This window comes from Typopeltis vanoorti, chromosome 20 (assembly GCF_054136105.1).
Source record: "Typopeltis vanoorti isolate ZY-2024b chromosome 20, IOZ_Tvanoo_1.0, whole genome shotgun sequence".
In the NCBI taxonomy this organism is placed as follows: domain Eukaryota; kingdom Metazoa; phylum Arthropoda; class Arachnida; order Uropygi; family Thelyphonidae; genus Typopeltis; species Typopeltis vanoorti.
Window position 1 is genome coordinate 94462227 of NC_143568.1, and position 26993 is coordinate 94489219.

A 26993-nucleotide genomic window follows, 5' to 3' on the forward strand; every position below is an offset into this window, starting at 1 on the left:
AGTGTTATTTTCCTTTTTGCAGATGGGTACTATGAGCATTCTACTCCAATTATCTGGAATTTCATCCTCTGACCAGGCTTTCTGTAAAACTTTTATACCTCCATATTTTAGCATTTCTGGTTGATTATCATCTACTCCAGCTGCCTTTCCACATTTCAGATTTTTGATACTTTTTCTACTTCAAGTAGTACTGATATATGTTCTGGATTGCATTCCTATTGAGTGTTTTCTACCACTATGCTGTCACTACTGCTTGTTTCATTTAGCAGTCTCTCAAGTAATTACTCTAGACATCTAAAATATCTTTATCTTCAGTTTTCATGTCATCCTTATCATCTCTGATTCCTTTTATAGTACTCTTTCTGAACTTTTTCAATAGCCTCCAGATTTTACCACCTTCTTGATATTTATTTTGTATGTTATTACCAAAATCTTCTCATGACTTTTGTTTAGCTAGTTTTATATTGTGCTTTGCTGCCTTACATTTTTCTCTGTATTCCCTAAGAGCACAAGCTGACTTACTTGCCAGGAACTTTCGATATGCTTTCTTCATCTTCGACTTGTACCATGGAGTTCTGATTTTTTTTATCCTTGCAGACAACTTCACATTTCTCTGGCTCAATAAATGTTTTTTTCAGGATTTGCTTTCTGAGTCCACCATGGAGTTCTGAATTTTCTATCCTTAAAGACAACCTCACCACATGCCTCTCTGGCTAATGTGCATCATATTATTATTATTATCTGAGACCTCCAGGGAGGTCAAGGACTTGTATAGAAGCAAAATTATGAAGTAAATAAGGATTGTTACTCATTTTCAGAATTAGCAAAAAATTACTAATGTTTTAATAACTGCTTTCTTTTAAGTATTTTTATAATAAATTTGTTGATTTTAAAAAAAATTTTCTGATGTATTTCAATTTCAAGCACTTTTTCTTCCCTTAGTTCCCGTATGATAGACATTCAAATACAAATGGCAGAACGAGCCATTGAACTTCTTTCTTTACCAGATAAGCCATGCTGTATTCTTGATGTTGGGTAAGAAATCTTGTGCCATTTGTTTATTGTACATAGTGTGACAAAAAAAAAAGTAATGATTCTGAATAAAGAAGAAAAAATCAGCTGGGAGTATTGCTCCAAAAAAATTTGACATTTTCAGTCCTACCAACTCAAATCAGTTGACCTTAAGTTTTTTTGTATTACGGTTGTTCTTTGTGCATCATGTTAAATGTCTCCTTCAGAATCCAAAGAATAGAACAACAGATCAATATCAAATTATGCTTGAAGCTGTGTTAAATTCATAACAAAATGTTATGAATGAATATCTAATGGGGAAAGGCTCTGTCCTGACTGAACACATTTCAGTGGTTTAAGCATTTTGGTGAGGGGATGTAGCAGATGATCCTCAGTGGACAACCTGTAGCCTAAATTGTTGATAGGCTATCACTTGCCAGTAAATGGCTCACTATCATCCCAGAGAATGCTGGCAAGTGAGTGAAAAGTAAATAAGGAATTGATAAGTAATTACCACAGACAGACTTAGGATTGTTCCATACTGTTTGTGTTTTGAGCAAAAACTGAAATGATTGGATGCATTGGAGAAGTTTTTTTTAAAACAGCTGATATGAATCTGATTTCCTAAACAGCATTATTTTTTCAGCAAGAGTTGGCACTTTCAGTATGATCCTGAAACCAAATGGGGATTACCAAGCTAACCAAAAAAATAAAAAAGATTTCTTTTCAGAAATTGCTGATCACAACCATGCTTATCACATTCTTTGATCACAAAGGAATAATTTATAAGGAATTCATCCAGAAGTTAGTAAGAAGTAAGGTGGCAATTAGACAGTTTGGAATTGTCTGGTGATCAAAGAAGTAGACTGTTTGCCTGACAGTGTTCCTGCTTATTCAGTGATCATTGGGCAGAGGTTTCTTGCTTACCAGGAGGTTGCCATGCGCAACTGTCATCTTTATTCCCCCCTCCCCAAAAAAAAAAAAAACTTTGGCTTCAGCAGATTCTTTTTCTATTTCCTAAATTGAAATTAACTAAATACTATCACAGTAGATGTGTTTTCAAGACAAGAAAAATATTTTCCTTATCTATAATTTGGCTTATATGAATTCAATACTTTTTTGCTGCACTGTGTATTTTTTTGTAATTCCTGAAATATTTAATTCTTTAGATTTCTTTTAAATGTAGCTTTCTTTTATGTTTTTATAAAGAGTGATATAAATTTACTGTAAAATTTCTTTTAATATATCAAAAAACGTTCTTCAAACAGAACTTTCAGATTTTGTGAGAGTCAGTATTATAGACTTCAAGATTCAGAGAGTTCTTAATATCACTGTTATAATTTTATATAGCCATGTATATTTGCATATTATGTTTTTATATATAATATATATATATAATAGTCCCTACCCTCCTTCAGATATAAGGTTGGTCTTTTTATAGGTATGTCTTATGAGTCTAATTTTCAATATGCTTTTATGTTTGACAGTTGTATATTCTCTGACTAGTTTACTTATTTTGCAGAGGAATGGAAAAAGTTACAAGGTGTGTGTGGGAGAAGGAGAAAGTATTGGAAAAAAGCCAACTACCTTATATGCCAGTGTACAAGGCAACTGGGCATATAAGACGATCCCCAAAATTTCTCTCTCTCTCCAAGTAAAAAACCTAGTTCTAACACCCTTGCTAACCACACTCTTGCCCAGTTTCCATGGATGGCCCCCCTAGTCCTCCCACCACCAGTCCTATTCTCAAAAATATCTTCTGAATTAATCTTATAGAAACGTAATTTGAATGTCTCGATCATATCACCCCTTTTCTGCCTATCAACCAATTTCTGCAACCCACAAAATCTTCAACCTGTTTTCATAGATCTACTATCATCTTGGTCACTCTTCTCTGGATCCTCTCCACCTCTTCCCCATCCAAAAGAAACCCTGGCACCCATATCTTGGCACAGCATTCTAGATGGGGTCTTATCAAAGCTCGATACAGAGGAACAATAACCTGTTTGTCTCTGCTTGTTAAAGTATTTTTCAGCAACCAAGTGATTTGATGAGCTGATTTAGCCATTTTATGTATAAGATAACAAATTTTAATCTTTCCACTGACAGCTTTTTACATATACTTTTACTTTAATATAAGTAAAAGTAATCTATAAATGTAAATATGAAACATAAATCACAGTAGGCATTTTCTTTACTATAATTTACTTCTTTGCATACAAAACCATTGGAAAAAATGCTACCTTGCAGAATATATTTATTGAATACAAATATTTATGTGCAAAAGATATAATTACCTACTAATATATTATTATATTGACATGCTAATTAACATAAAATAAAAGATCTTTATAAGGGCTATCTCATATAGAAGTGGTAGGATTTTTCCTTCTGTAAACTCCTTTTTTCATCCTACAGTCATACTAATTGGTCAGAAGAACACACAATTTACAGACAAATACTAATTGATTGTGTTTATCTCCACTGTGGTAAGGTATTATTGCTTGAGATTTCACATTGTCCATCACTATTGTTTTTTTAAATTTATACTTCTTGCTAGGAATTTGGTTATAATAATATTGCTGTTCTGCTGCAATTAGACTGATAAATGACCCATCTCTCACCAACTCACTCCCCTCACTTTCACATAGATGCTTGGTCTCTGTGACTTGTATATTCTATAAATATTTCCATGGGAAATGTTCATTTGAAAGAGCATCAATAATTCCCCCACTCTGTACTAAGCCCATTGAAACACGTACAGCTGCCGCTCAACATCCTTTCACAGTACACCTTGAAACCCACAGAATAAGTTTCCTTTCCTCCTCCATCCCTGCTACTGTGGAATAGTCTTCTCCCTGACGTATTTCCCAAGGAATATAACATACAGGCTTTTAAATCCAATGTAAACAAGTTTCTCCTTTCCCAACCTTTCACTACCCATATACGGTACTATATGTTGACCAGCCAACCTCTCGTATATGGGCCCAACATAAAAAAAAATTTCATAACTACATTGTTAAGCCTTGTGTTATTCACCCTTATGATGTTTAATCTTTCAACTGCTCACAGATACATAGTGAAAATACTATGAATAAAGAAAAAGATTTTTATGTAAACAAGTCATGTGTTTTGATTTTCATATTAGAATATATCTCAAATAACTATGTGAAAAATGCCCTTCAAAGTAAGATATGAATAATGTACAAAATCCAGAAATAGTTAATTATTGTGCTTCTACCCAAGCATTGTCTGCATATTATACAATGTCATATACTTGTTGCCATTATTGATTACATTTGAATTTTTTTTTTTAAATGTAATTTTTTTCTTTATTATAGCTGTGGTTCAGGACTAAGTGGACAAGCTTTAGAAGAAAATGGTCACTTCTGGATTGGAGTAGATATTAGTCAAGCAATGCTTAGTAAGTGTTTTTGTCTTATCAAACTAAAGTTTTATCTTATCAAACTTTTTGATATAACAAAAAACACTTAGTAAAGTGTTTTTTGTTATATCAAACTTCAGCATATAGTGGTCATATGATCACTATATGTAGAAGTCTAAGACTGTTTTGCTGTGAATCATGATCAAAGAAACAAACTTGCTACTCCTTCATACCAATGTAATAGTATGGATAGAAAGCTGTGTTTGTAATATTAGTAATAGTTTTTCCATGTTAGTAGTGAGTTTGAAGTTATCTGCTGTGTGGAAGTCTAGCAAGATCAAATAAATGGTGGAATGTTTGGCCTAGTAGGTCATTTGCTTGTGATGATGATGAAATGCATCTATAAATCAACCTGATGAGTGCTAAATGAGTAATCATGGTTGGGTTTAATTATGTAAGCATTGAATAGTAGTGAAATCTCATGAGGAGAATGAAGCTGAATTTATTGAGCTGCATTTAACAGAAGGAAATTCAAGGTCAAAGAGCATTAGACCTGGTTATATTGTCACAGGAAGTTTCAGTTAAAAACACAACTATTTTACTTCCAGTTGGCAACATCATGTTGTACTATCCAGGGAAGTAGTTATTATTCTTATTCATGAACTGAATAAGAATTTGGCAATGAGGACTGATGGTATATTAGCAAGGATGTTTAAAACATTGTTTAAATGAACTGGCCGTGCCTGGCTGTATGATTTGAGTCTCAGCACAGGAAAAATTCTGCAGAGTGGAAAGAATGTATAATCCCATTGCAAGGGTGGTGCAGAGATTGATGTGTCTAACTATTGACCTATCAGTATCTTTGGAAAAGTTGGTAAGAGATCGCATACAGAAATGGGTTGACAGAAAATCTATAATTTTCACTGAGCAGTATGGATTTATTAAGGGAACATCATGTTTGAGTAACTTGCTCACATTTTATAATAATGTTACAGTTGAGGTAGAAAAGGGAAACGGATACACCACAATGCTTTTTGACTTTGCCAATGTTTTTGACAGGATACAGCATGCCAAGCGGTTGCATAAGTTGAAGAATAGGGGGATTGGATTATAAACTATTACTTTGATAAGTGGCTGGCTGACTGTCAGATATCAAAAATGTTATGGAGGATGCAAGTGCAAGATTTAAGGTGATTAATGGCATAACAAGGACTGATACCCCAGGGATCAGTCCTTGGTCCATTGTTATTCAATCTTCCTATTAATTACAGTGGGAAGAATTTGACAGGTGACAAAGCTATTTGCTGATGCAAACAAAAGTAGGTTAATCAAAAATGCAGCTGACATACAATATTTGCAGAATGATTCGAATAGGCTGGAATTGTGGTCATATGAAAATTGCTCTTAGTTAAACTCTAGTAAATATAAAGTTATACACTTTGGTGTGTTATATCTAATGGCATATTATATTGGTGTGATTATGCTTGAAAAACTGATCAAACTAAAGCTAGGCAGGAGCCTAGCTTTAGTCACAAAAATTGCAAATGCAGCTCAGAATAATTATAGTTCTGAAATGAGTGTTTATGTGTATAGATAAAGAAGTCATATCTTTATAAGGCCTTGATATGATCTCACCTCGATTATTGTGCACAGATCTTGTCTCCTAGTTTCTGAAGTGATGCAAATACAGTGGAGAAGAGTGCAGAGTGTTATAGATGATATCAGGACCCTGAAATGTGGATTATGAGGAGAATTTGTAGACTACAGGTGGGTGTTAGCAAACAAGAGAAAGAGGGGTGATATGATAGACCTGCATACTTCTGAAAGGGTCATACAGGATATCAGTAGGTGGAATTTTTCATTTTATGGAGGGTGGTGAGAGGACAAGAGGGTAATCATGATGATTAAGAATGAATGCAGTCAAGAAAGGAGTGAGAGCTAGGTTTTACTCTCATTGAGTGGTATGATTGGAATCTCTTTTTTTTTTTGCCTTTGGAAGAGTGCAGGTAGTGTGAATGAATTCAAGAAAAGGTATAACAGCTGGCATGAGTGATATGACTATACTCATTGATTATCTGACTCCCCTCTGAGGTCTTTGGTAATGATTATAATACCTTTGTAGAAATAGCTGCTTTATTGTAATATCCTTGTGTTCTTTCATTGAACTTCATGATATGTATTGCTGGTATGCTTGGAGAAGCCAGAGTTCTCAGATTTTGTGTAACAAACATATTTTGATATTCTTATTTTTGGACTTCTGTATAAAATAAGTACATCAAAAATATGAATGTCTGGACAAAAATAAGAAGGGATGGATTACTACAAATATTGTTAGAATGATTTAAAAAAAAAAAATTGTGCCTGAAGCCCAAGCACACTGCACATCTGTAGGCCTACTGGAAGATTACAAAATTCTTCTAATTCTGGAGAGCTTAACTCCTGTGTAAGAAAATGTCTATAGTGTATTTACCACCAAATTGTACATTCTTTATCTAAGACTAAGGAATCTTATGCTCTGAAAGGCTAAGTAACTCACTTTTCATGAAAGGTTTGTTAGATGTAAAAACTGGCAGTCCTGTAGAGACCTTTGTCCAAAGTTATGCATGGATACATGGTATAGTATACATATGCTGTCCTGGTTGTTCAAATGGATAGTATTTTCACTCCCCCAACCAACAGGCTGTAGTTTAGAATTCCACTATGAACATGAATGTTTGTGATTATCTTTAGGTGATAGATGGATTTCATTTGCTCAGTGTGAGAGCAGCACTTTAATTATTTGGAGGCTTGAAAAAGCTTTATGCTTTGTCTCTATACCATCTCTTAGCCAATCCTTAGTCTTAATGTAGTATAAGGTTTTTTTCAACTTTCAGTGGGATTACTATAGCATACTTTTAAATTCCCACGAACGTTAGATTAGTTCACTGATGTCATTGTTTGTAGTGCAGACTTGTTTAATTATTTATATTTGCATTTGTTGGTTAATCCTTGGTATATATCCTAGATTTTGAGTGATTCTTAACTTATTATGCTTACATTTAACCATAGCTATGGCTTCCATTTATCAGTGGTGATAGTGGTGTCAAGCATAAGCACAAGTCTGTATTGATACATGATAAGATAGAAGCATCAAAACAGCTTGATAGTGGCATTTCATTCAGAAATTCTGCTTACATCAACTGTTTAGAGTTTAAAAAAAATGAAATGGACAAAATACTTTAATTCTTTGCATACAGAAATTCCAAGAAGCAAATGTTATTATAATATAAGCATACTGAGCATGATTGAATGATGAAAGGTTTTTTCAACATTAGAGTGATGGTGTGGACTTGTTGAGTAACATGTTAATGGAACAGGCTAAGTTATTCCATAAAGTGTGGGGGAGAAAACATCCACAAACCAACCATGAAGGAACTACTGAGTATGTGGACAAACTAAACTTGTAGGTAATGACCTCCTCAATCATGAGCAAGTGTACAGTGCTGATGAAATTGCATGATATTGTCTATTCCCACCACAAAGAACATTAACAGCAGAGGATTAAGAAGGATATATTAGATTCAGATCTAAGGATAGCATTGCTGTCCTAGGGTTCTCAAATGCAGTGGGAAAGCACAGATGTAAGCCACTGTTGATAGGAAAAATTAAATACCACAGGACCTAAAAATGAATTAAATTTAGTCCATCATATATACAAGTAAGAAGGGATGGATTACTACAAAGATTATTAGAATGGTTTACAAAAAAAAAAAAAATGTGCCTGAAGCCTGAGCACACCTGTAAGCCTACTGGAAGATTACAAAATTCTAATTCTGGAGAGCTTAACTCATGTGTAAGAAAAATGTCTATAGTGTATTTACCACCAAAATGTATACATTCTTTATCTAAGGCCAAGGAATCTTATGCTTTGAAAGGCTAAGTAACTCTCACTTTTCATGAAAGGTTTGTTAGATGTAAATACTGGCAGTCCTGTAGAGACATTTGTTAAACTTTAATCTGAAAGTACTTTGTTTCGTCGCTAGTGCTTGAGAGAGCATACAGGTATCAACACTGAAGAAATGGCATAAGTTGTGGTCTGTATCGATAATGCTCCTCATGAGAGTGTTGGCAGTGGCTTTACAGGATTTAATGCATCAAAGGAGAAAGTTATTTATGAGTTGTTTGAATATGCAAAAAACTGTTACAGGATCTACTACTAAGTGTATAGCAATTAGGCTTAATGAAGAAAATCTAACAAATTCGATGAGTGCTAATGAACTGACACTTGTTGTTCATCACTATTGCAATTGTATTGTTCTGAATCCTGATTAAAAACAGTGAGTCAGTCATGAAGATGACAGTGATAGTGTAATCTTAATGAAGATAACAGTGATAGTGTAATCTTAATGAAGATAACAGTGATAGTGATCAAAATGAAACAGAGGGGTGCTTAAGGGTCAAAGCTGTATAACTGAGAGGAGACCTCCACATAGCCTTTAAAGGAATGCGGAGAACCGACCAGGGCTTCTGACCTAATGTCCAATCCTCACCTTCTCGTGGTGCACCCTGTTGGGTATCTACTTGGATACTGAACAAATGAGGATGGGCTGGCAATTTGGGATTTAGCCGACCTAATTGTATTCTTATTGGTTAAACCAAAATGAAAAATGATGGTACAACATGACAAAATTTCATGCCGGCTGGGGCGTTGCCCAGTTAAACAAGGCCCCCGTTGTTTTTGACAGGTTACCAGGGCGAACAGCGAAAAGTCAGCTACTGGAACAAATCTGAAAACAAACCCCAACTCAACATCACCGGAGTTAAAGATCGGTACTATCAACGTAAGAAGCCTGAATGGCAAAGAAATGGAGCTAGCTGAAGAATTAGATAAGTACCAGATCGACATAATAGGGGTGACTGAAACAAAAAAGACAAAAACTGGTGAGATCTTTCTGAGCAATAAATACAAAATGTTATATTCAGGCAATGACAATCAAGTAAAAGAAGGAGTAGCCATAGTATTCAACACAAACTACGAGGCTAATCTTCTTGAATGGCAGTCAGTCTCAAGTAGAGTAATGTGGCAAATATGAGAATGGGGAACTGGACAATGAGACTTATTTGTGCCTATGGTCCCACAGAAGGTTCTACTAAGGTAGAAGTGGAGAAATTTTTTGAGGCTTTAGAAAAAGCAACTGACACAATGAAAAAGGAAAACTTGGTCATTGTTGGGGATCTAAATAGCAGAGTAGAAAATGATTGTGAGACATACAAAAATATTTTGGGAAAATTTGGAGAAAAGAGGAAAGCTAATCATAATGGCAAATATCTGTTGGATTTCTGCTCAGGACATGGACTGGTTATTACTAACACCATGTTCCAACATAAAAATGTGAACAAATTCACAGGGAGAGAAGAGGCAAGGAATAAGAAAAGTCTCATTGACTATTGTTAAATTGTGAATGAAACTATGTTGTGTAATTTATTTTTTTTCATTCACATTTAACATTGCTTATTATGTATTAATCATAATTTGTATAAAGATTATTTATTGTTCATAATAAAGACTCATAATAAACAGTGACCCCACTTAAGTGGGAGAAGCTGCTGAAGAAGAAGAAGATTATTTATTGTTCCTTAATTAAGGATTACTATTTAAATATTTATTCTAAACTTAACATACTATTAATTTGTTAAGCAATAATATGTGCACAATTTATAATAACTAAAATATATATATGATGTAACGAAAAGTATTATTATAATTAATTCTATATGTAATGAAAAAGCTGAATAAGTAGCTCAAATATTCTGTTTATTCTTATTTGTGAAAATTTAATGTTATGTAATCACTTATGTAAGAGTAGAGCGTTGTATTACATTAGCGAAATATTTACGTTCATACGTTGTCATGGAGACGCATGAAATAAACAAGCACGAGTCGAAGAGTGCGTGACCTTGGAACCAAAAAGGAGAGGAAAGATATTATATAGAGAGATAAGATTTTTAATTAGAGGAGAGAGGAAGTTTTTGCGGAGCGGGAAGGAAGGTAGGATACAAGCAAAGGAAGTGGAAGAAAATTATAAGTTCTCTAGGGCAGAAATTCATGAGAATAATGTTTAGAAGTGAGCCAAAACATAGTGAATCATATACTTAGCTGCAAGTTAAGTCAGCTGTGTTGTAAAAGAAAATTAATGCTGTATCCGGATAAATAAAGAACTGGACATTCAATGGAAAATTCTGATTAGTTCCAGTTAGTCTAGGATTACGTCTTAATTCTATGTTGCCCTGAGAAGAATTATATTGAAATTAACTAGTTTGAGAAAAGTAAACAAGGAAAGATATCAGTGCCTTATTGATGTGTTTTTTTTTAGTGAAGCGCAACTAACAGTAGTTCAGTTAAATCATTGGAGAATTTTTATTAATGTGTTCCGCTAACGTGAATAAGTTAATTCATAAGTGTGCTCACAATTAATTGATGTATTGAAGATTGTATCTGGTAAGAGTAGTCATACTTGTTTGTTTATTCTAACATTAACATATCTTCGAAGTTCAAAGTCCGAAATAAAATTGCTTGGAATATTGTATACCTTGATTAGTGCTTCCTGTGAATTTAAACATTAAGTACAGCTGATAGATATGTGGAGTCTGATTAAATAAGAAGTTTCGTTTTATTAACTTGAATTAAGAAAGCTTGTGATTTTGAAGCTGTAAATTGTATGTGAAAGTTTAGAACATTGAATTGGCATGAGTGACTTAGCAAGATGTATTAAGTTGATTGTATTGTTTCATTTTAAAGCAGAATTCTTGTATTTGTTATATATATCATATATTAAATGTTTTACTTTGTTAATCTAAATATTGTGTTTGCCTGAATTCCCTTTTATTGAACCGTTCATAAATATTCGAATCTTGCAGGAACCCCAAGTGGAATAGTAAATAATTCGGCTAAATAAATGAGGAGACTGCTAACTTAATTAAAAATTGATCCTACTATTTTGTATAGACTAATCTAAAAATAGGGTGGCGCAGTATAATTATAAATTTCTCTACTTTTGGATCGGTGATCAATTTGCAATTAGTTGTTATATTGATAAGAGTGACTTGGACCAAGATGGCGGATTTAGAACATAACATGAAAATAGAACGTCATGACACTGTTATTGTTGATAGTGATGTTTTCTCCCTGGTGCAGGACACCAGAGTGTACAGAGGATTTGAAATTGGAAGTGATCACTATTTAGTCTTGAGCAGGATAAAATTGAATTTCATATTGAAAAGAATAACATGTAAGAAAGTTTTAAAGCGAATAAAAGTTGAGCTGCTCTCAGATGTGAACTGTAGACTAAAATACACAAAGATTATTGAAAAGAAAATGAAAGAGTTTGAGAACAGGAATCAAACCTTGGAGATTCAGTGGCAAACTCTGAAGAAAACATTGATTGATTCTGCCAGAGAGGCATGTGGTGAGGTTGTGTGCAAGGATAAAAAAATCAGAACTCCCTGGTGGACACAGGAAGTTAAAGAGGCAGTGAAGGAAAAGAAGAAAGCATATCAAAAGTTCCTGTCAAATAAGTCAGCTTGTGCTCTTAGAGAATATAGAGACAAATGCAAGAATGCTAAACACTGTGTAAAACTAGCTAAACAAAAGTCATGGGAGGACTTTGGCAAGAATATAGAAAATAAATATCAAGAAGGTGGCAAAATATTCTGGAGCTTGTTGAAGAAGCTTAGGATTGGAGGAAAGAGTGCTGTAAAAGGAGTTAGAGATGATAAAGGTGACATAAAAATGGTAGAAAAAGATATCTTTGAAGTATGGAGTAATTACTTTGAAAAACTGCTAAATGAAACAAGCAGTGATGACAGCACAGTGATAAAAAACACTGACCAGGCATGCAGTCAGGAATACATATCCATACTTGAAGTAGAAAAAGCCATCAAAGGCTTGAAATGTGGAAAGGCATCAGGAGTAGATGATATTCGACCAGAATGCTGAAGTATGGTGGTATAAGAGTCTTACAGTCTTCAGTGGCAAGCACTGAAGAAGACACTGACTGATTCAGCTAGAGAGGCATGTGGTAAGGTTGTCTGTAAAGATAGAAAAATCAGAACTCTATGGTGAACACAGGAAGTTAAAGAGGCAGTGAAAGAAACTTTTGATATGGAAGAAACCATATCAAAAGTTCCTGGCAAATAAGTCAGCTTGTACTCTTAGAGAATACAGAGACAAATGAGAAAGCTAAACACTGTGTAAAACTAGCTGAATAAAAGAATTCCAGATGATTGGAGTAGAGCTCTCATACTACCCATATATAAAAAGGGAAATAAAACTGAATGTGAGAATTACAGAGGTATTTTTCTACAGTGTTCCTGGTAAGATATATGCATTGAGAAACAGTTGAGAAGGATTGTGGAAGAGAAGCTTGGTGAAGAACAAGCTGGATTCAGGCCAAATAGAGGCTGTCAAGATCAGATTTTCACTTTATGACAAATAGTTGCGAAATCATGGGAATATAACAAAGATTTAAATTTTGTAGATCTAGAAAAAGCATGTGACAGTGTGCCAAGAGAGAAGCTATTTGAAATGCTACAATTATATGGTGTCAATGGGGGCATTATATCTTGCAATACTTAGTCTTTATCTGAGTTGTAAGTCAGCAGTTAGAATTGAAAGAAGTACAAGAAGGTGGTTTAATGTTAAATCTGGTGTCAGACAAGGATGCACATTATCCCCTCTGTTATTCATTATCTATATGGATCACATTATGAAGGAAAGTGGTATTAAACCTGATATCAAAATTGGAGATGTTAATCTTTGCTTTATGCAGATGATGTTATACTTCTAAATATATCCAGTACAACTCTGCAAGATTCCCTGACTAAAGTGAATGACTGTTGTAATAGATATGGTAAAGGTCAGCATTAAAAAAGACAGAAACTGGAAAATATCAACTGCATTGTGAATGGAGAACCTATAGAACAAGTAAAATATTTGAGCTACTTAGGCACGAATTTTAGTAAAGATTGTAAATTAAATATGGAAATAGACAACAGAATCAACAAAGCTGGTATGGTAGGAAGTCAACTGAATAAATATATATGGAATAAGAGAGAAATTAGCCAAAACACTAAATTAGCTGTATCAAGCCAATTTTAGCTTATGAATCTGAGAGCTGGATCAGAAGTAAAACACTTGACCAAAGACAGAGACTGCAGATATGAGAGTGTGCTGAGAAAGATTAGGGGCAAGAACTTGATGCCATCTGTTCTTGGCAATATCATATTAAAAACGAGGATATTAGGAAAGAACTTGACATTGTCAGCATCCAGGAATGCATTAGCAGAGCTAATCTCAGGTGGTGTGTCACTTAAAAAGAAATGAAGAGGAAAAGATTACCAAAACAAGTGTTCTTTGCCAAGTTGGCAGAATAAAGACCAAGATATAGGTGGATTGATACAGCAAAAAGTGCATTAGAAGATAGAAATATAAGATCTGATAATGTTGCAGTCTTGACAGGGAACAGACTGATTTGGAGGAAAATTGTAGATAGGAAGGTAGTAATGATGTAATTTTTCATGTAGTTCTATCATATCCTGTACACCCCATGAGAGTATATATCAGGAATTTGATGATGATGTTCTGTTCTCTTTCACCTGCAATATCAAATTTGGATCTCTGATGAATCAGTTAACTATGAAATAGACAGTAATCAGGACAGGCCTTAACTTTCATAATTTTGTGATCAATTCTACCTAAAATTCTAAAATTAAAATGGAAAATTTTGTACTTTGGGAGCTATATAGTTATTGGTACCCTTGTAAATTCTTTGTAAAACCAGCAATTAAATAAACCTGTTTTCACTTATTCTATAGTGTACGATAAATCTGTATCATTTCTGCCTGTATTAATACAGGCAGTCTCCAATTTATGCAAATATAACTTACTTAAATTCAGACCTACTAAAATTATAATGAAAGGGTCAGGGGAAAAAAAAAAGATTAATTATAAAAATTTCACTTAACTTAAGGCTACGTTATTTGCACACCATCAAACAGCAGTCTAAATCAAGGCAGACAGCCCATGTGGTACATGCATGCATTTTCTTTGGTCTTGCTTTTGACAGATGTGTTATATTTTTACAATCCATGTGGTACATGTTTGTATTTTCTTCAGTCTCACTTTCAGCATGGATGTGTTATATTTTTAGTCTGTTAGTGTTGCATATTTTTATTCTGTGCATGCTACATATTTTTAATATATGCATGGATTCTTATGCCTCAGGGATCCTAATGTTTTTAAAAGTCCAAAGAGAAAAGGTGACACATTAAGCTGGTATGGAGAGATTGATGAAGAACAAAAACAAGCCCCTGTTCAGTCATCTCTCTGTCTCAATAATAATTTATAAGAATAGTTGAACAGAAAAATTAAACATTAATTTTTTTTTCTATTTTCTTACACTATTTATACTGTATTATATTCTTCTTCTTCTCTTCCATTCATGGCAGGTTGAGTTCCTCAAAGACAAATTTTGGCCCATTTCTTTCTGTCAGCTGTCATTTTATGAAGTTCTATTATCAAGTTTAAGTGGGTGCTTTCTTTAATATCGTCAATCCACTTCTTTCTTGGTCTTCTTCTGCTGGGCTGTCCTTCAATTCTACCATTTAATAATGTGTTTCTGGGTTCATTCTTGAACCCAGAACATGTCCCAACCAGCTTAGTTGGCTCTTTTTTAGTGTACAATTATTGTCTCTTTAAAGTTAAGTTCTTCTTTGACTTTTTCATTTGTTTTTCTTTCTGTCCAGTTTGTTCTATTGATTTTTTGTAGGCATTTCATTTCAAAAGCTTTGAGTTTATCAATTTCTTTTTTTCTTAAGATCCAGCATTCTGAGCCATAGAGTACTGTGGGAATTATCATTGTTTTGTATATCTTTGAGTTCCGCAATGGGGGAGGGCATTCAGCCTGCAGTGGGTAGAAAAGTAGGCTGTTCATCATAATCTGAGTTCTTTGCTTAATCTTTTATTGTTCCATATTTTTTGTAGTCTGTCCATTGTTATCCATCCATTTTTGATTCTGTGTTTGATGGTTTCAAAATACTCTAGATCTTCAATAGGTATAATCTGACCATAGAAGTGAGAGCTGTCGTTGGCATGCTGCCCAGAAATCAATTCATGTTGAAGGGGAGAAAGAAATAAGGTGATGTACGAATTGGTTACCAACATTTGAAATCATGTGCTTTATACGTAAAATTTTCCAACTGTTATACAAGCAAAATAGTTACCACTTTACAAACTACAATGCTCATAAAAGAGAAGTTAATTTTCCAACGTGTAATAATAAACAACTCATCCCACAATACGGATTGATTACCCTATAATCGGAATGGATTCTCCTTCTTTTGACATGTGCAAAAGTGTCAAAGGGTCTCGCATCTGTGGACGTACTATAATTGAACTGCTTTACTTGTTCTATATTATTGTTTCCTATGTCCACGCGGTTAGCCTAGTGGCTGTGCGCTTTGCAACCATATGCCTGGGGAAGGAGTGTCCCAGGTTCATGATTCCTGTCGAAGATGTGAGGAATTTGAGGATCTTCCTCAGCCATAGACAAGTTGGCCGGTCTTGGGTACAGGCAGTAGAGTTTTTTCTGCCAGTTTATCTAGCATTTTTCATCCCGCAAGTAGACAAACCAGCCCCCTGAACACACACGGATCTACAGCCATAAATACTTAATCCCCCATGACGGGGCTTGACTTGCCCCTATAGGGACGGGGGAGAAAAAGGGAGGAAACTCCATACGAATAAATAAAAATTGTTTCCTATTTTCATTTGGATTGCTTCCCTTTTTCTTCCTATTACCATTAGTTTTGTTTTACTAAAATTGATTTTCGTATCATATTTGTTACTTGTTTGGTGCAGCTTGGTCAGGATATTTTATAATTTTTCTTGGCTGTCTGTAGTGATAACTATGTCATCAACATACTTTAAATGTGTTATATTTCTTCCATTTACAGTTATGCCTTCACACATCTGTAGTCCTTCGTCTACTACTTTTAGACGAAGGTTGAATAAATATGGTGACAATGGACAGCCTTGCATAACTCCTTTTTTAATTGCTATTTGATCTGTTTCTATGTTTTTGTAATTCACTTGCTTGTGTTTCTGAATAGTAATTCTTGATACAATTTAATAGATATTTTCAAATCCTCTGTTTTCTAGAATGTTAATGAGTTTGCTTCTGTTTATTGAATCAAAAGCTTGTTTGAAGTCGATAAAACAGCAGTAGAGTTTTTTTATTTTTGTCTCTCATAAGATTTGCTAACCTGTTTAATGTAAAAATTGCATTTATTGTGTTTCTGCTATTTCTAAATCCCATTTGCTCTTCTTCCTTCTGTTCTTCAGAGGAATGTTTAATTCTGTTTTGAAGAATACTGATGAATATTTTATAACGGTGGCTTAGAAGGGTGATAGGTCTATAGTTAGTGCAGGATCTGACATCTCCTTTTTTGTGGATAGGTATGATCTGGCCTGTTTCTCCATTTTGTTGGTAAATTTCCTTTCTTTAGCATTTTGTTGAACAGTTTCCTTAGGTAATTTACCTAAGGAAACTGTTCAACAACTAAGGTAAATTACCTAAACTGTTCAACTAGGGTATATTACCTTAGGTAATAAAGCACCAGGCATAGACAACATTCAAAAAGAACCTAGAAATTCTTTTTGAATGTTGTCTGTGCCTGGTGCTTTATTATTTTTCATTTGTTTGATTGCTCTATGTATTTCTTCATTTAGCATGCTTTTTGTGTCAGAAGTTTCTTCTAGGTTGAAGGTGTCTTGATCTATGTTTTCTTCAGCTGCAAATGTTTCTTTAAAATGATTACTCCATATTTCTTTATTGTTTCACAGCTACTTGTTGTGGTTCCATCTTTTTGCAGTATTGAAACTGTTATCTCTTTAACTATTTCATAAATGGTTTTGGAGTCATGTTTTTTGTATGCTTCTTCACATATTCCTGCTTTTTCTTCTAAATATGTGATTTTTGCTAATCTGCATTTCCTGTCTATTTCTTTTTCAAATTTTGTATTACATTTTATTTTCTTCATTATCTTCTTTTGAGAGGTTAGTTTGGAATATTGTTTTTTTTTCTCCCATAAGTCCAAAATCTCTGGTGTAAGACAATCTTTATTTACTCTGGTAGCCCAGGTGTTTTATTGCTGCTTCTTTAATAATTTCTTTACCTTTTTTCCAAGACTCTGAGACTCTATCCGAAGCAAGATTATTTAATTTTTTCTCTGATAGTTAGATCTTGTCAGGCTATCATTGAGTTTTGAGATGTCTATCTTCTTTTGTTTTTGGTGGTTTATTCTCTTTCTTTTGAAACTGATTTTAGTTTGGCTGATAGTAGTTCTTGGTTTATGTCCATGTAATTCTTTTTTAACCCTTTCATACATGAATTTTTATATTCATTTATAAAAAATTATAATGACATGATACAGTACCATTTAATCTTACTATGAATTCATTAATTTTGCTAAATTTATGTCCTGTATATATAAAAAATGATGTCCTCATCTGAGGATATCATGCAGTAACACCAACAGACTACAGACATATTTCTATGGAAATGACTTAGACTAAGGCATTTATTTTCATTGAAGGACATTACAAGTATGACAAAACAGATTATAAATGATTTATATTTTGCTGAAACACTGCATGAATGATCAAACTTTGGATTACTTAGTATATACAAAAAAGTAGAACAATTAGAATTTTCAGTAGAGCTATGTAAATCAAAAACTGTCTTATTCTCTTTGCATCATTTTGTATGGAAGATGTCTGTCCAATCTGTGTGAAAACATTCCAGACAGATTGGAGCCTCACATCTACCACAGATGTATCTTGTTTTTACTCTTGCAGCATTATCACATGTTGTCTTCTTTGGGAAGTGTCCACTGCCGTCAAAATCTTTCTCATGTGGCACAGAGTGAGTTTTGCGTATCTTTAGTGCTGGTGGTGTCTGACTTGAAGGCATCCTCGTTTCTTTGTACCTAGCTGAGCTAAACCTTGATATATCAAAGCAGTTGCCACTCTTGATTTGAATTCCAACAAATCCAATTTTTCTTTTTCTTCCCATTTCCAAATGATCCGTGCATTACAAACAAGTACGTTCAACATATGGTAAAAAATTCTGATATACCATCGTTTTGTTCCTGGTATCATTTCGATACAAAGCCACAGGGGGAGTCCACAAGGTCCACTTCACCCATGTTCGTTATAAACAGCTATGCTGCGAAGTAGTGGAATTTCAACATACTTTTTTCTTTCCAGCTGAACCTCTGACATACACTGACAGACTCCTTTCCTAAGTAGCTAGATACCACATACTATTGAGTTATCGACCCATCCAGTGACAGTAATGCTATCAGAGGACGTGGTAACTGACACATTTCCTCATCCCATCTTCTGCAAATCCTTTTCATTTTTAAGTTTCTTGTTAGCATCTTGAAGTTGATTTCTTCTGCATGTATCTACATAATAAATATCATCTTCCTTTAGTTTCTTAATGCTCGTGAAGAAGTTGTCTGCGTATACCTTGATGTTCTTACCAGCAAGATCACGACATAGCCTAAATACTACATTTTTACTTGCACTGAATGAGTCTGAATTTTGTCTTCCAGGATCTGCACCTACGTAAAGATCAAAACAATATACATAGCCTTAGATGCCTGCCCTTCTTTTGAAACCCCATTTTTTTTTTGGTTTCTTAGGTAAGTATTGTTTGAGTTGTGAACGTCCCCTGAATGGAATCATCATCTCATCTACACTCTGAAATTCTTCTGTGCTGACAGCAGCATGGAATGTTTCATGAAACTTTTGCAGCACTAGTTTTATACTTATTGCTTTGTCTTTATTGTTGGTAGGTATTGTGTCTGAATCTGTTCACTGACATAGTATCAGCTATAACATCCACGCACAGTCCATGTTCAGAAGACCAACATACTGCTTTACATGGGTATTTTATTTATGTCATGACAAGTACAATTCCAAGGTAAATTTTGAGTTCAGTCACAGTAAGTGCTAAATTATCTTTGAATTTGTTGCATGCATACAGATTAGTTTGCTTCACAATTTCATCCATCAATTCATCTTGAAACAGCTGTGAAAATAATCTACAGGGCTCTCTCTGTGGTTCAGTACAAGCAAAGGAATTATCTTTCTCACTAAACCACACTGGTTGTCTCTGCAATGGCATATGACCAGCAACAGCTGTATTTTGCACACTAGCTGGACTTTGAATGTTGTGAGTTTGACCAACAGGAGAAGGGCAAGTGAAGACAGTGGACATCACTGTCTTCACTTGAACTTGACTTGAACTTCACTTGAGTGATCATAAGAATCACTCAGCTCCAAACCATCCTCAGATTCCTCCAACAGGTTTTCATTCTCCTCTTCAGTAAGTCTCTTGTGATAATAGGCCTTTTTTTATTCCTGACGGACCTGGCTTTTGGTTATCCATCTGTAAAAGAGATGATAATGCCAATTAATACTTTCTATTCATTTATGTTTGCAAAAATAAAATAAAATTATAAAAATATTGTATACAAGAACTTTCTAACCTCAAACTATTTGCCGCATAGACAACCTGTCCTCACATGAGGACAATATGTTTGTAAGGTAATCTATGCGGCAAATAGTTTGAGGTTTTCATATTTCATATTTGATATTCACACTTCATCTACAAGGTATAACAATATATAAAACCATACTAACCTTTCCAGAAGACTCATAAAATCACCAAATTCAAATTAACAAAACAGCAGCTTTTCACTTTCTCCTTGATACCACAGATTCCATGATACCATGCACTGCAGAGAGAGTGGTATTCCTGTAACTCTGTTGAAACTCCTGCCATCTGGTGTGGTTTATAAGAACACTTTGGTCTCCCCAGATGAGGACTGCATGCATACAGTAGCACTAAATTATGAATAAATAATTGTTATGAGGGGAAATATACATGTCCTGAGGCCTTTATGCATGAGAGGGTTAATGTTTTGACATTTTGGAAGTAATGTTTCGTTTCTTATTAACGATTATATAGACCATACAGTTTTTGATTTCATTGTTCAGTGATGTCCAGGTGTATTTGTGTTGTGGCCTGTGGTAGAATAAGGTATTTGTGATTAACAGTTGATTTATTTTGCAAAAAACAATCAAGTCCTCTCCTCTCTCTCTCTCTCTCTCATTCATCTCTCCATGACCAAATTTTCCCATTATTTCTGCTTTAACTTCAGAGTGCTGACCGATCTTTGCATTAAAATCTCCCATAATAATCAGGATATCTCTTGTACATGTTTGCCTGATTTCTTCTTGCAGTTGTTCAAGAAATTGGCTATATTCCTCCTTCATGTGATTGGTCTGGAGCATAAACTTCTATTATTTTTATATATATTCATTTTTCTTTTGCTTTGAATCTTACTGAGATGATTCTAGAGGAAATTGGTCTTACATCAACTATTGCGTTTAGGAACTATTTCTTAATGATTAGTGCTACACCTTCTGTGATGGTTATCTTTCCTTCCTGAGTAAAATATGCTTATGTTTTTTTATGTTGATTTTTCCCTCGCCTGTCCAGTTGGTCTCTGCAACTCCCACTATTTCCTGTTTAAACAGTTCAAGTTCTCTTTCTATCAGCTTTAATTTGCCATGTTTGTACAACATTCTGATGTTCATGGTTGAAATATTATATGTGCAGTTTGCATTCCTTCTTGCTATCTTCACCTACTCTATGTGTACTTGAGCTCTCCCGTACGCGGCAGCATTATTTCTGCTTCTATTTGCTAGTCAATTCATCTTTAAGGATTTTAGGCAATTAACGCAGCTGGCTTGCCATTGGTCTGCGGGAGGTATTTCATTTCCCTCCTACCACCCATTTCTGGGAGGCATTCCCTGATCTGCCACCTGGGGGCATGCTTTCTAGGGATTACAGGCATCCCCTGAAAGTTTGTGTATTACATTACTCTACATTAATAATTACATATGATAATCCAATTTGTGTGTGCACATCCTGTGAATAAAACTAACAGAAATAGCATTTAAAATATTTCATATACTAGAGTATACACATACATGTTAACATGTAAGAAATAGGGTGTGACTAATGGGTGAAAAGATTAAATCTGACTTATGTAAAATTCAAATCATGTAATGTTTGTGGAACATTTGTTTAATTAATAATCCTGTTTCATTGATACTAATAAACTTGTAGGGTAACATTTATACTAATCTATTTCATTTAATCACTTAATTCACATTTAATGTTTATGTTTCTGGCTGTCCATGGTGCTTCGGCTATAATTATAGGATAAGAAGTGTGCTGATGAATTATTATTACATGACCTGTGTTGATCTGATAAAATGTCTAATCCAGCAGGGCTGAAACCAAGGATGCCAGAAAATTGGTGGTGTACCTCTAGCAAAGTTTTGATTGTATCTAACTTTGTCCAAGATTACGGTGAGAGAAGTACAGATGTATTGGTGTGGGTGTCTTCCTGTGGAGGATTCTTCTTTTGGAATATATATTTTGTATGTGGGTTTTCTTCCTGTTGATGTTGGCTATGAATGTCATTCTTTCCACTGGAGAATGACATGTAAATAAGTCTTTATAGTACCATTTCTAGGAAGTCATAAAATTTAGATTGTTTGAAAACCTCAAGGCATGTGAAAAAAAGGAAAAATTGAATATAAATTTGCAGAAACTATAAATAAAATTTGAGATCATTGATATATATATAGAAGGAAAAAGTGAAAGAATACAACTTTTGGGAACGTCTGTATCATGGTTAAGTTTGCCTGAACCATTTTTGACATCTTGTCGATCATCGAAAGAATTCATATGTGATCATTGATTAAGTTCCAAATAGTGAAGAAGTTGTTTATGGCCTGCATGAGTATTTTTGATAGGATCAAAATCTTTCATACTATTATCCTCCTACAGCATGTAATAGGATAATAGTATGAAACAGATTTCCCTTTTTAGGATTAGGCTGCATGTGGTCTAAACTTCAAGCATCTGTCCATTGAAATAAGCAAAGAGCCATTCTTTTTTCACTAAACTACCGAAAAACACAATGATTAACTTAAATCTCATAGAACCATGTTCAAAAAAGGACTCACAGTAGGTAAACAAAAGAAAAGGACTTGACACTATACACCACTTAAATAATCTAAACCATGTCATTGCCTACACTGATGGATCATCTGATGAAGCTCTCAACCAAGAAGGTGCAGGGGTTTTTATACTCTATCTGGAGGTGAGGAAATGCAAATCAAAACCACAACTGGCAAAATAGCTTCAAACTTCACTTCATACAAGCAGCTCTCAAGTTCTATCTCTCTAATCCAGCAATAAATACTACAGAAGGAATAATCATCTACAGCGACTCAAAATCTGCACATTAAAAAATGGAAAAACAAAACTCACACAGGAAATTCATGAACAACTAACATCTTTAAATTTGAAAAATAAGAACTGTACACTGCAATGGATACCAACTCATGTAAATATTGAAGGCAATAAAAGAGCAGACAGACTAACCAAAGAAGCAAGATGCTTACCTCAAAAATTACACCCACTATCACTAACTGATGCAAACTCTGTCTTAAAAATAAGACTGGTAAAGCAAACTATCAAGAAGAAGAATGAAAATAGAGAAATAACCACAATCATCACCAGGCTAAGGACAGAACACTTTAAAGGCATGAAAATTCATCTGGATGGTACTAGAAGTTATGAAACATGCAAGAACTGTCTAGGAGTCGAACTAACACCTGCCCATATCTATTCTTGTCCCAGCAATTGCTGCTCTACAGAAAATTGACAATAACCCTATGGAAAAGCTCTACTCCATCAAAGTTCAAGAGATTGCCAAAGCAGTTCTACAGGCTCATGATCATATCTAGAGGCTCTTCAGTGGACTCGACAACAATAACATAATTTCTTGGTATCTTTAACACGTTCGCTGCCAACTACGAGTATACTCATAGTTGGTATATGAGCCTCACAAGCCAACTATGAATATACTCGTATGTTGATTACCGACCTCTACGAGATTACTCATACTGACCTTGAAGAAGTGAAAGTGCTTGGCGTGCGGTAACAAACTATGCCTGAGGAGCGTGGCAGCAAATGTGTTAATTTATAGTATAACCAAGTGGAGAAACTTCAAAAATATATTTTATTGCCATAGCACCTCCAGGGAATGCAAGAATTCATTGAGAGATAGAACCATTTTTTAGTCATTCATATTAGCCCATTCTACATGCTTGCCATATACACACACACACACACACCCCATGAGAAGAACTTGGACCTCACATATTCCCTAACCACAGCTGTAGTCAGCTTCCAGGAAATGATGCTGTTTACTCCCACTTGCCATGAGCTGCAGAATCTCAGTTGTATCTATACTGTGTGAACCCCTCCCCTTACCGACTTATGTATTTCCATCATTATCTTTGCTCCTCAATCTGTCCCCATATGCACAGTTGCATAGGCCAGTTATCATCTTGGTTACCTGCCACTGTATCCTTTCAAGTCACCCCATTTACTTGGAACCCAAGTTGAAATGATCACCATTTCCACTGTGCATAGTAGTCCAGATGTGGTCTTATCAAAGCCTTGTGAAATGAGAGATTTTTTACAAATGAATGTTCTCTCCAGCATTGCAGTTATCTGGTGTTATGCCTTAACAACATGGTCCCCAGAACTCTAATTCTCTGTACACCATAACCCCAAAAGCTTTTTTGACTTGCAACAAATTCTCTTTAACATATTACATTGGCTCTTGCTATTAAAAAAAGAAAAAAAAATTACTATCGCAAACTTATCTGTTATAACAAACCATTCGTAGGGCCTTAGGAGTTTGCTATAGTGAGAGTTGACTACCTGCTTGCAATGCTCTTAGTCCAGATTGCATAACCTTGTTCTCAGAAAAGAGTGTTGTTAAATTGACACTCATTAATATCTTCCCATAGAATTAGTGTCTTCTAGTTAGCTTGCAGAGATTGTATCAGATGTTCATTATAGGATGCCCCAACTAAGCATCATTAACTATAACTGGACATCACATTTTAGACTATCTGCAATATTATTAACATAGAAGTTGAACAACATTGCCCCTAGTTCAGAACCCTGTGGTATTCCACTGGTTATTCTTCTTCTCTTAGACACTGCGCTTCCATAAATAATTTTCTTGATGCCTGTTAGTCACATTACTATCCATGTCATAAGTTGTATAACTTATGACATGGATAGTAATATATGGATTCTTACCAGTTTTCTTGGCAAAATCCAACCATATCATTGTATATATATCCATTTCTTATCCAGTTTTGCTGTCAGTCTGTTATAGAACATGAGCAGATTGCTAAAACAAGATCTTCCCTTAACAGAACCAGTATTAATATTTCACTCATTTATTATTTAGATGTTTTTACAGAGAAAGAAATGGATGGAGATGCTGTGCTTTCAGATACTGGACAAGGTTTATGCTTCAGGGCAGGATCTTTTGATGGAGCAATTAGGTATGCTTTTTTGGGCTTATTTTAAGAAATAATGAATGCAATTAAATTTGATACCTGAAAAAATATTTCAATAGTTAAAATGAACAATTATTTTGAATTTTTGAATTGTTCAATTCAGTCTTAACTTGCATTTTCAGTAATACAAACAGTTCAGGGATCACTAAACAGCCAAACATAAATCTGTGTGTTGTAGAAAGTTATTTCACTTGGTTACAAAGTAAATTAAATTTGCCAAGAAATTATATTGTTTTATCTGTTACCATAGCATAAGCAAACAAAGTTTACATGTAAAGTATCATCATGATCATGATGTTTATAGAAGCAGTTGATTTCACATCAGTTGCCTCAGTATCCAATAATGCAAAGTATTGCCCTTTTTCCTGTAATTTCTTCCTTTTTTCCTTCCTTCCTTCCTTAAATTGAACTTTGGTATCTTTCTGGGTCTCATTCCCACTGATCATATTTTTATGCCTCTCTATCTCTTGCTTCTGTAAAATGCTTGCCCATCCAGTCTTTGATGTTCTCTTTCCATTGCAGTCAGGGTCTTCCTCTTCCCTCCATCATCCCCTGCAAATACTATTCTGGGGAGCTCTCCAGAAGAACTCCTCTCAAATGTCCTGCAAATGCTACTTTCTTCTTTGAATCTTTTAAGAACCTCTTCATTGCTCACTTTCAGTCCAGCTGATACAATCCATTTTTCTCAAGGACCACATTTCAAATGCATTCAATCGGTTACTTATCTCCTTATCGATCGTACAAGACTCACATCAATATGTTCCCACGTTCCAGATCATTGCAACTCCCAAGGTATTCAAAACATTTTACGTTCTCTATTTTTTGTCCATTCAAATTGATTTCCATCCCATAATTTCCTTTCCTTGAAATCTTCACTTTTTCTTTTACTTTTTTCATCCCTTTTGTCCTCTGAACATTTATTTTCATAAACATTAAAAAGGAGTGGGGATCATCTCACACCCTTTCTTATGGGGATCCGTTCAGTATCTTCTTCAAATCTAATCCTGGCTTCTCGAGTTTTATTCTGAATAACAGTTTGATAATTTTTCATCTATTCCTATTTTATGCAAAATATCAAATAAAACAGAGTGATTAACATTATCGAAAGCTTTTTTGTAATCCACAAAGCATAGATATAAATATTTATTGCACTCGATCATTCTTTTTCCCAATATCCATAGTGTTGTAATAGCTTTCTGGTTCCCCTGTTTCTCCTGAAACAACTGTGCTTCATTTAATTCTCTCTCTATCATCTGTTCCATTCTTCTATATACGATGTTGATTAGGACTTTTGCAACGTGGCTAATCAAGCTGATAGTTCTATGCTTATTGCAATCCATCGTTCCTGTAGTCTTGGGAATAGGAATAAAAATAGATCTTATGAAGTCTTTAGATATTCTCCAGACTTCTATTAAAGATTATGGATAGAAGTTTTATTCCTTCCTTTCCCAATGCCTTCAGCGGCTCTCCTTGAATATCATCCACTCCCGGAACTTTCCTATCCTTTATTCTTTTAATGGCTGCTTCGGTTTCCCATTTCTTAATTTCTGGGGTATCATCATTTTCTATCTGATCACATTCCAGATTATCTTCATCCTGTTACATGCTTCTTCCACCTTATCATTTTTTCATTTTTTTCCAACAAATCTTTCATCCTTCAAAGCACTGCTTTTTATCCTTCTCTTCTTCCCTGAAATCAAGTTCAAGCCTTCATAGACCTTTCTCATATCCTTTGCTGTATCATTTTCCTCTATTTCCTTGCAGACCTGATTGAGCCAGTCTTCCTTTGCTTTTTTAGCCAGCATTTTTACTTGTTTATTAATCTCTTTATATCTGACTTGGGCTTCATTGTTGTTCTTATTTTTCCATTTTCTTCTTTCGTCCATTTTTTCTAACACTTCCTCAGTAATCCAGGGCTTCCTTCCTTCCTCTCCTCTCTGCCTCACCCAGAAGATGTTTAGCACATTCCTTGATTTTCTCTCTTGAATCAGTCCAGATTACTTCTAGAGGTCTATTGGTATC

At 34.6% G+C, this 26993-nt stretch overlaps 1 protein-coding gene across 1 annotated transcript in view; it reads left to right on the plus strand.

Moving 5' to 3' along the window:
* LOC150095675 (18S rRNA (guanine-N(7))-methyltransferase) overlaps positions 1 to 26993 on the plus strand; it is a 136094-nt gene that overhangs the window by 36375 nt on the left and 72726 nt on the right. Inside the window, exons 4-6 of the mRNA XM_090410109.1 lie at positions 943 to 1035; positions 4353 to 4435; positions 24860 to 24956. Of these exons, the coding sequence (XP_090266235.1) occupies positions 943 to 1035; positions 4353 to 4435; positions 24860 to 24956 (273 nt within the window). The remainder of the gene's footprint in view (positions 1 to 942; positions 1036 to 4352; positions 4436 to 24859; positions 24957 to 26993) is intronic.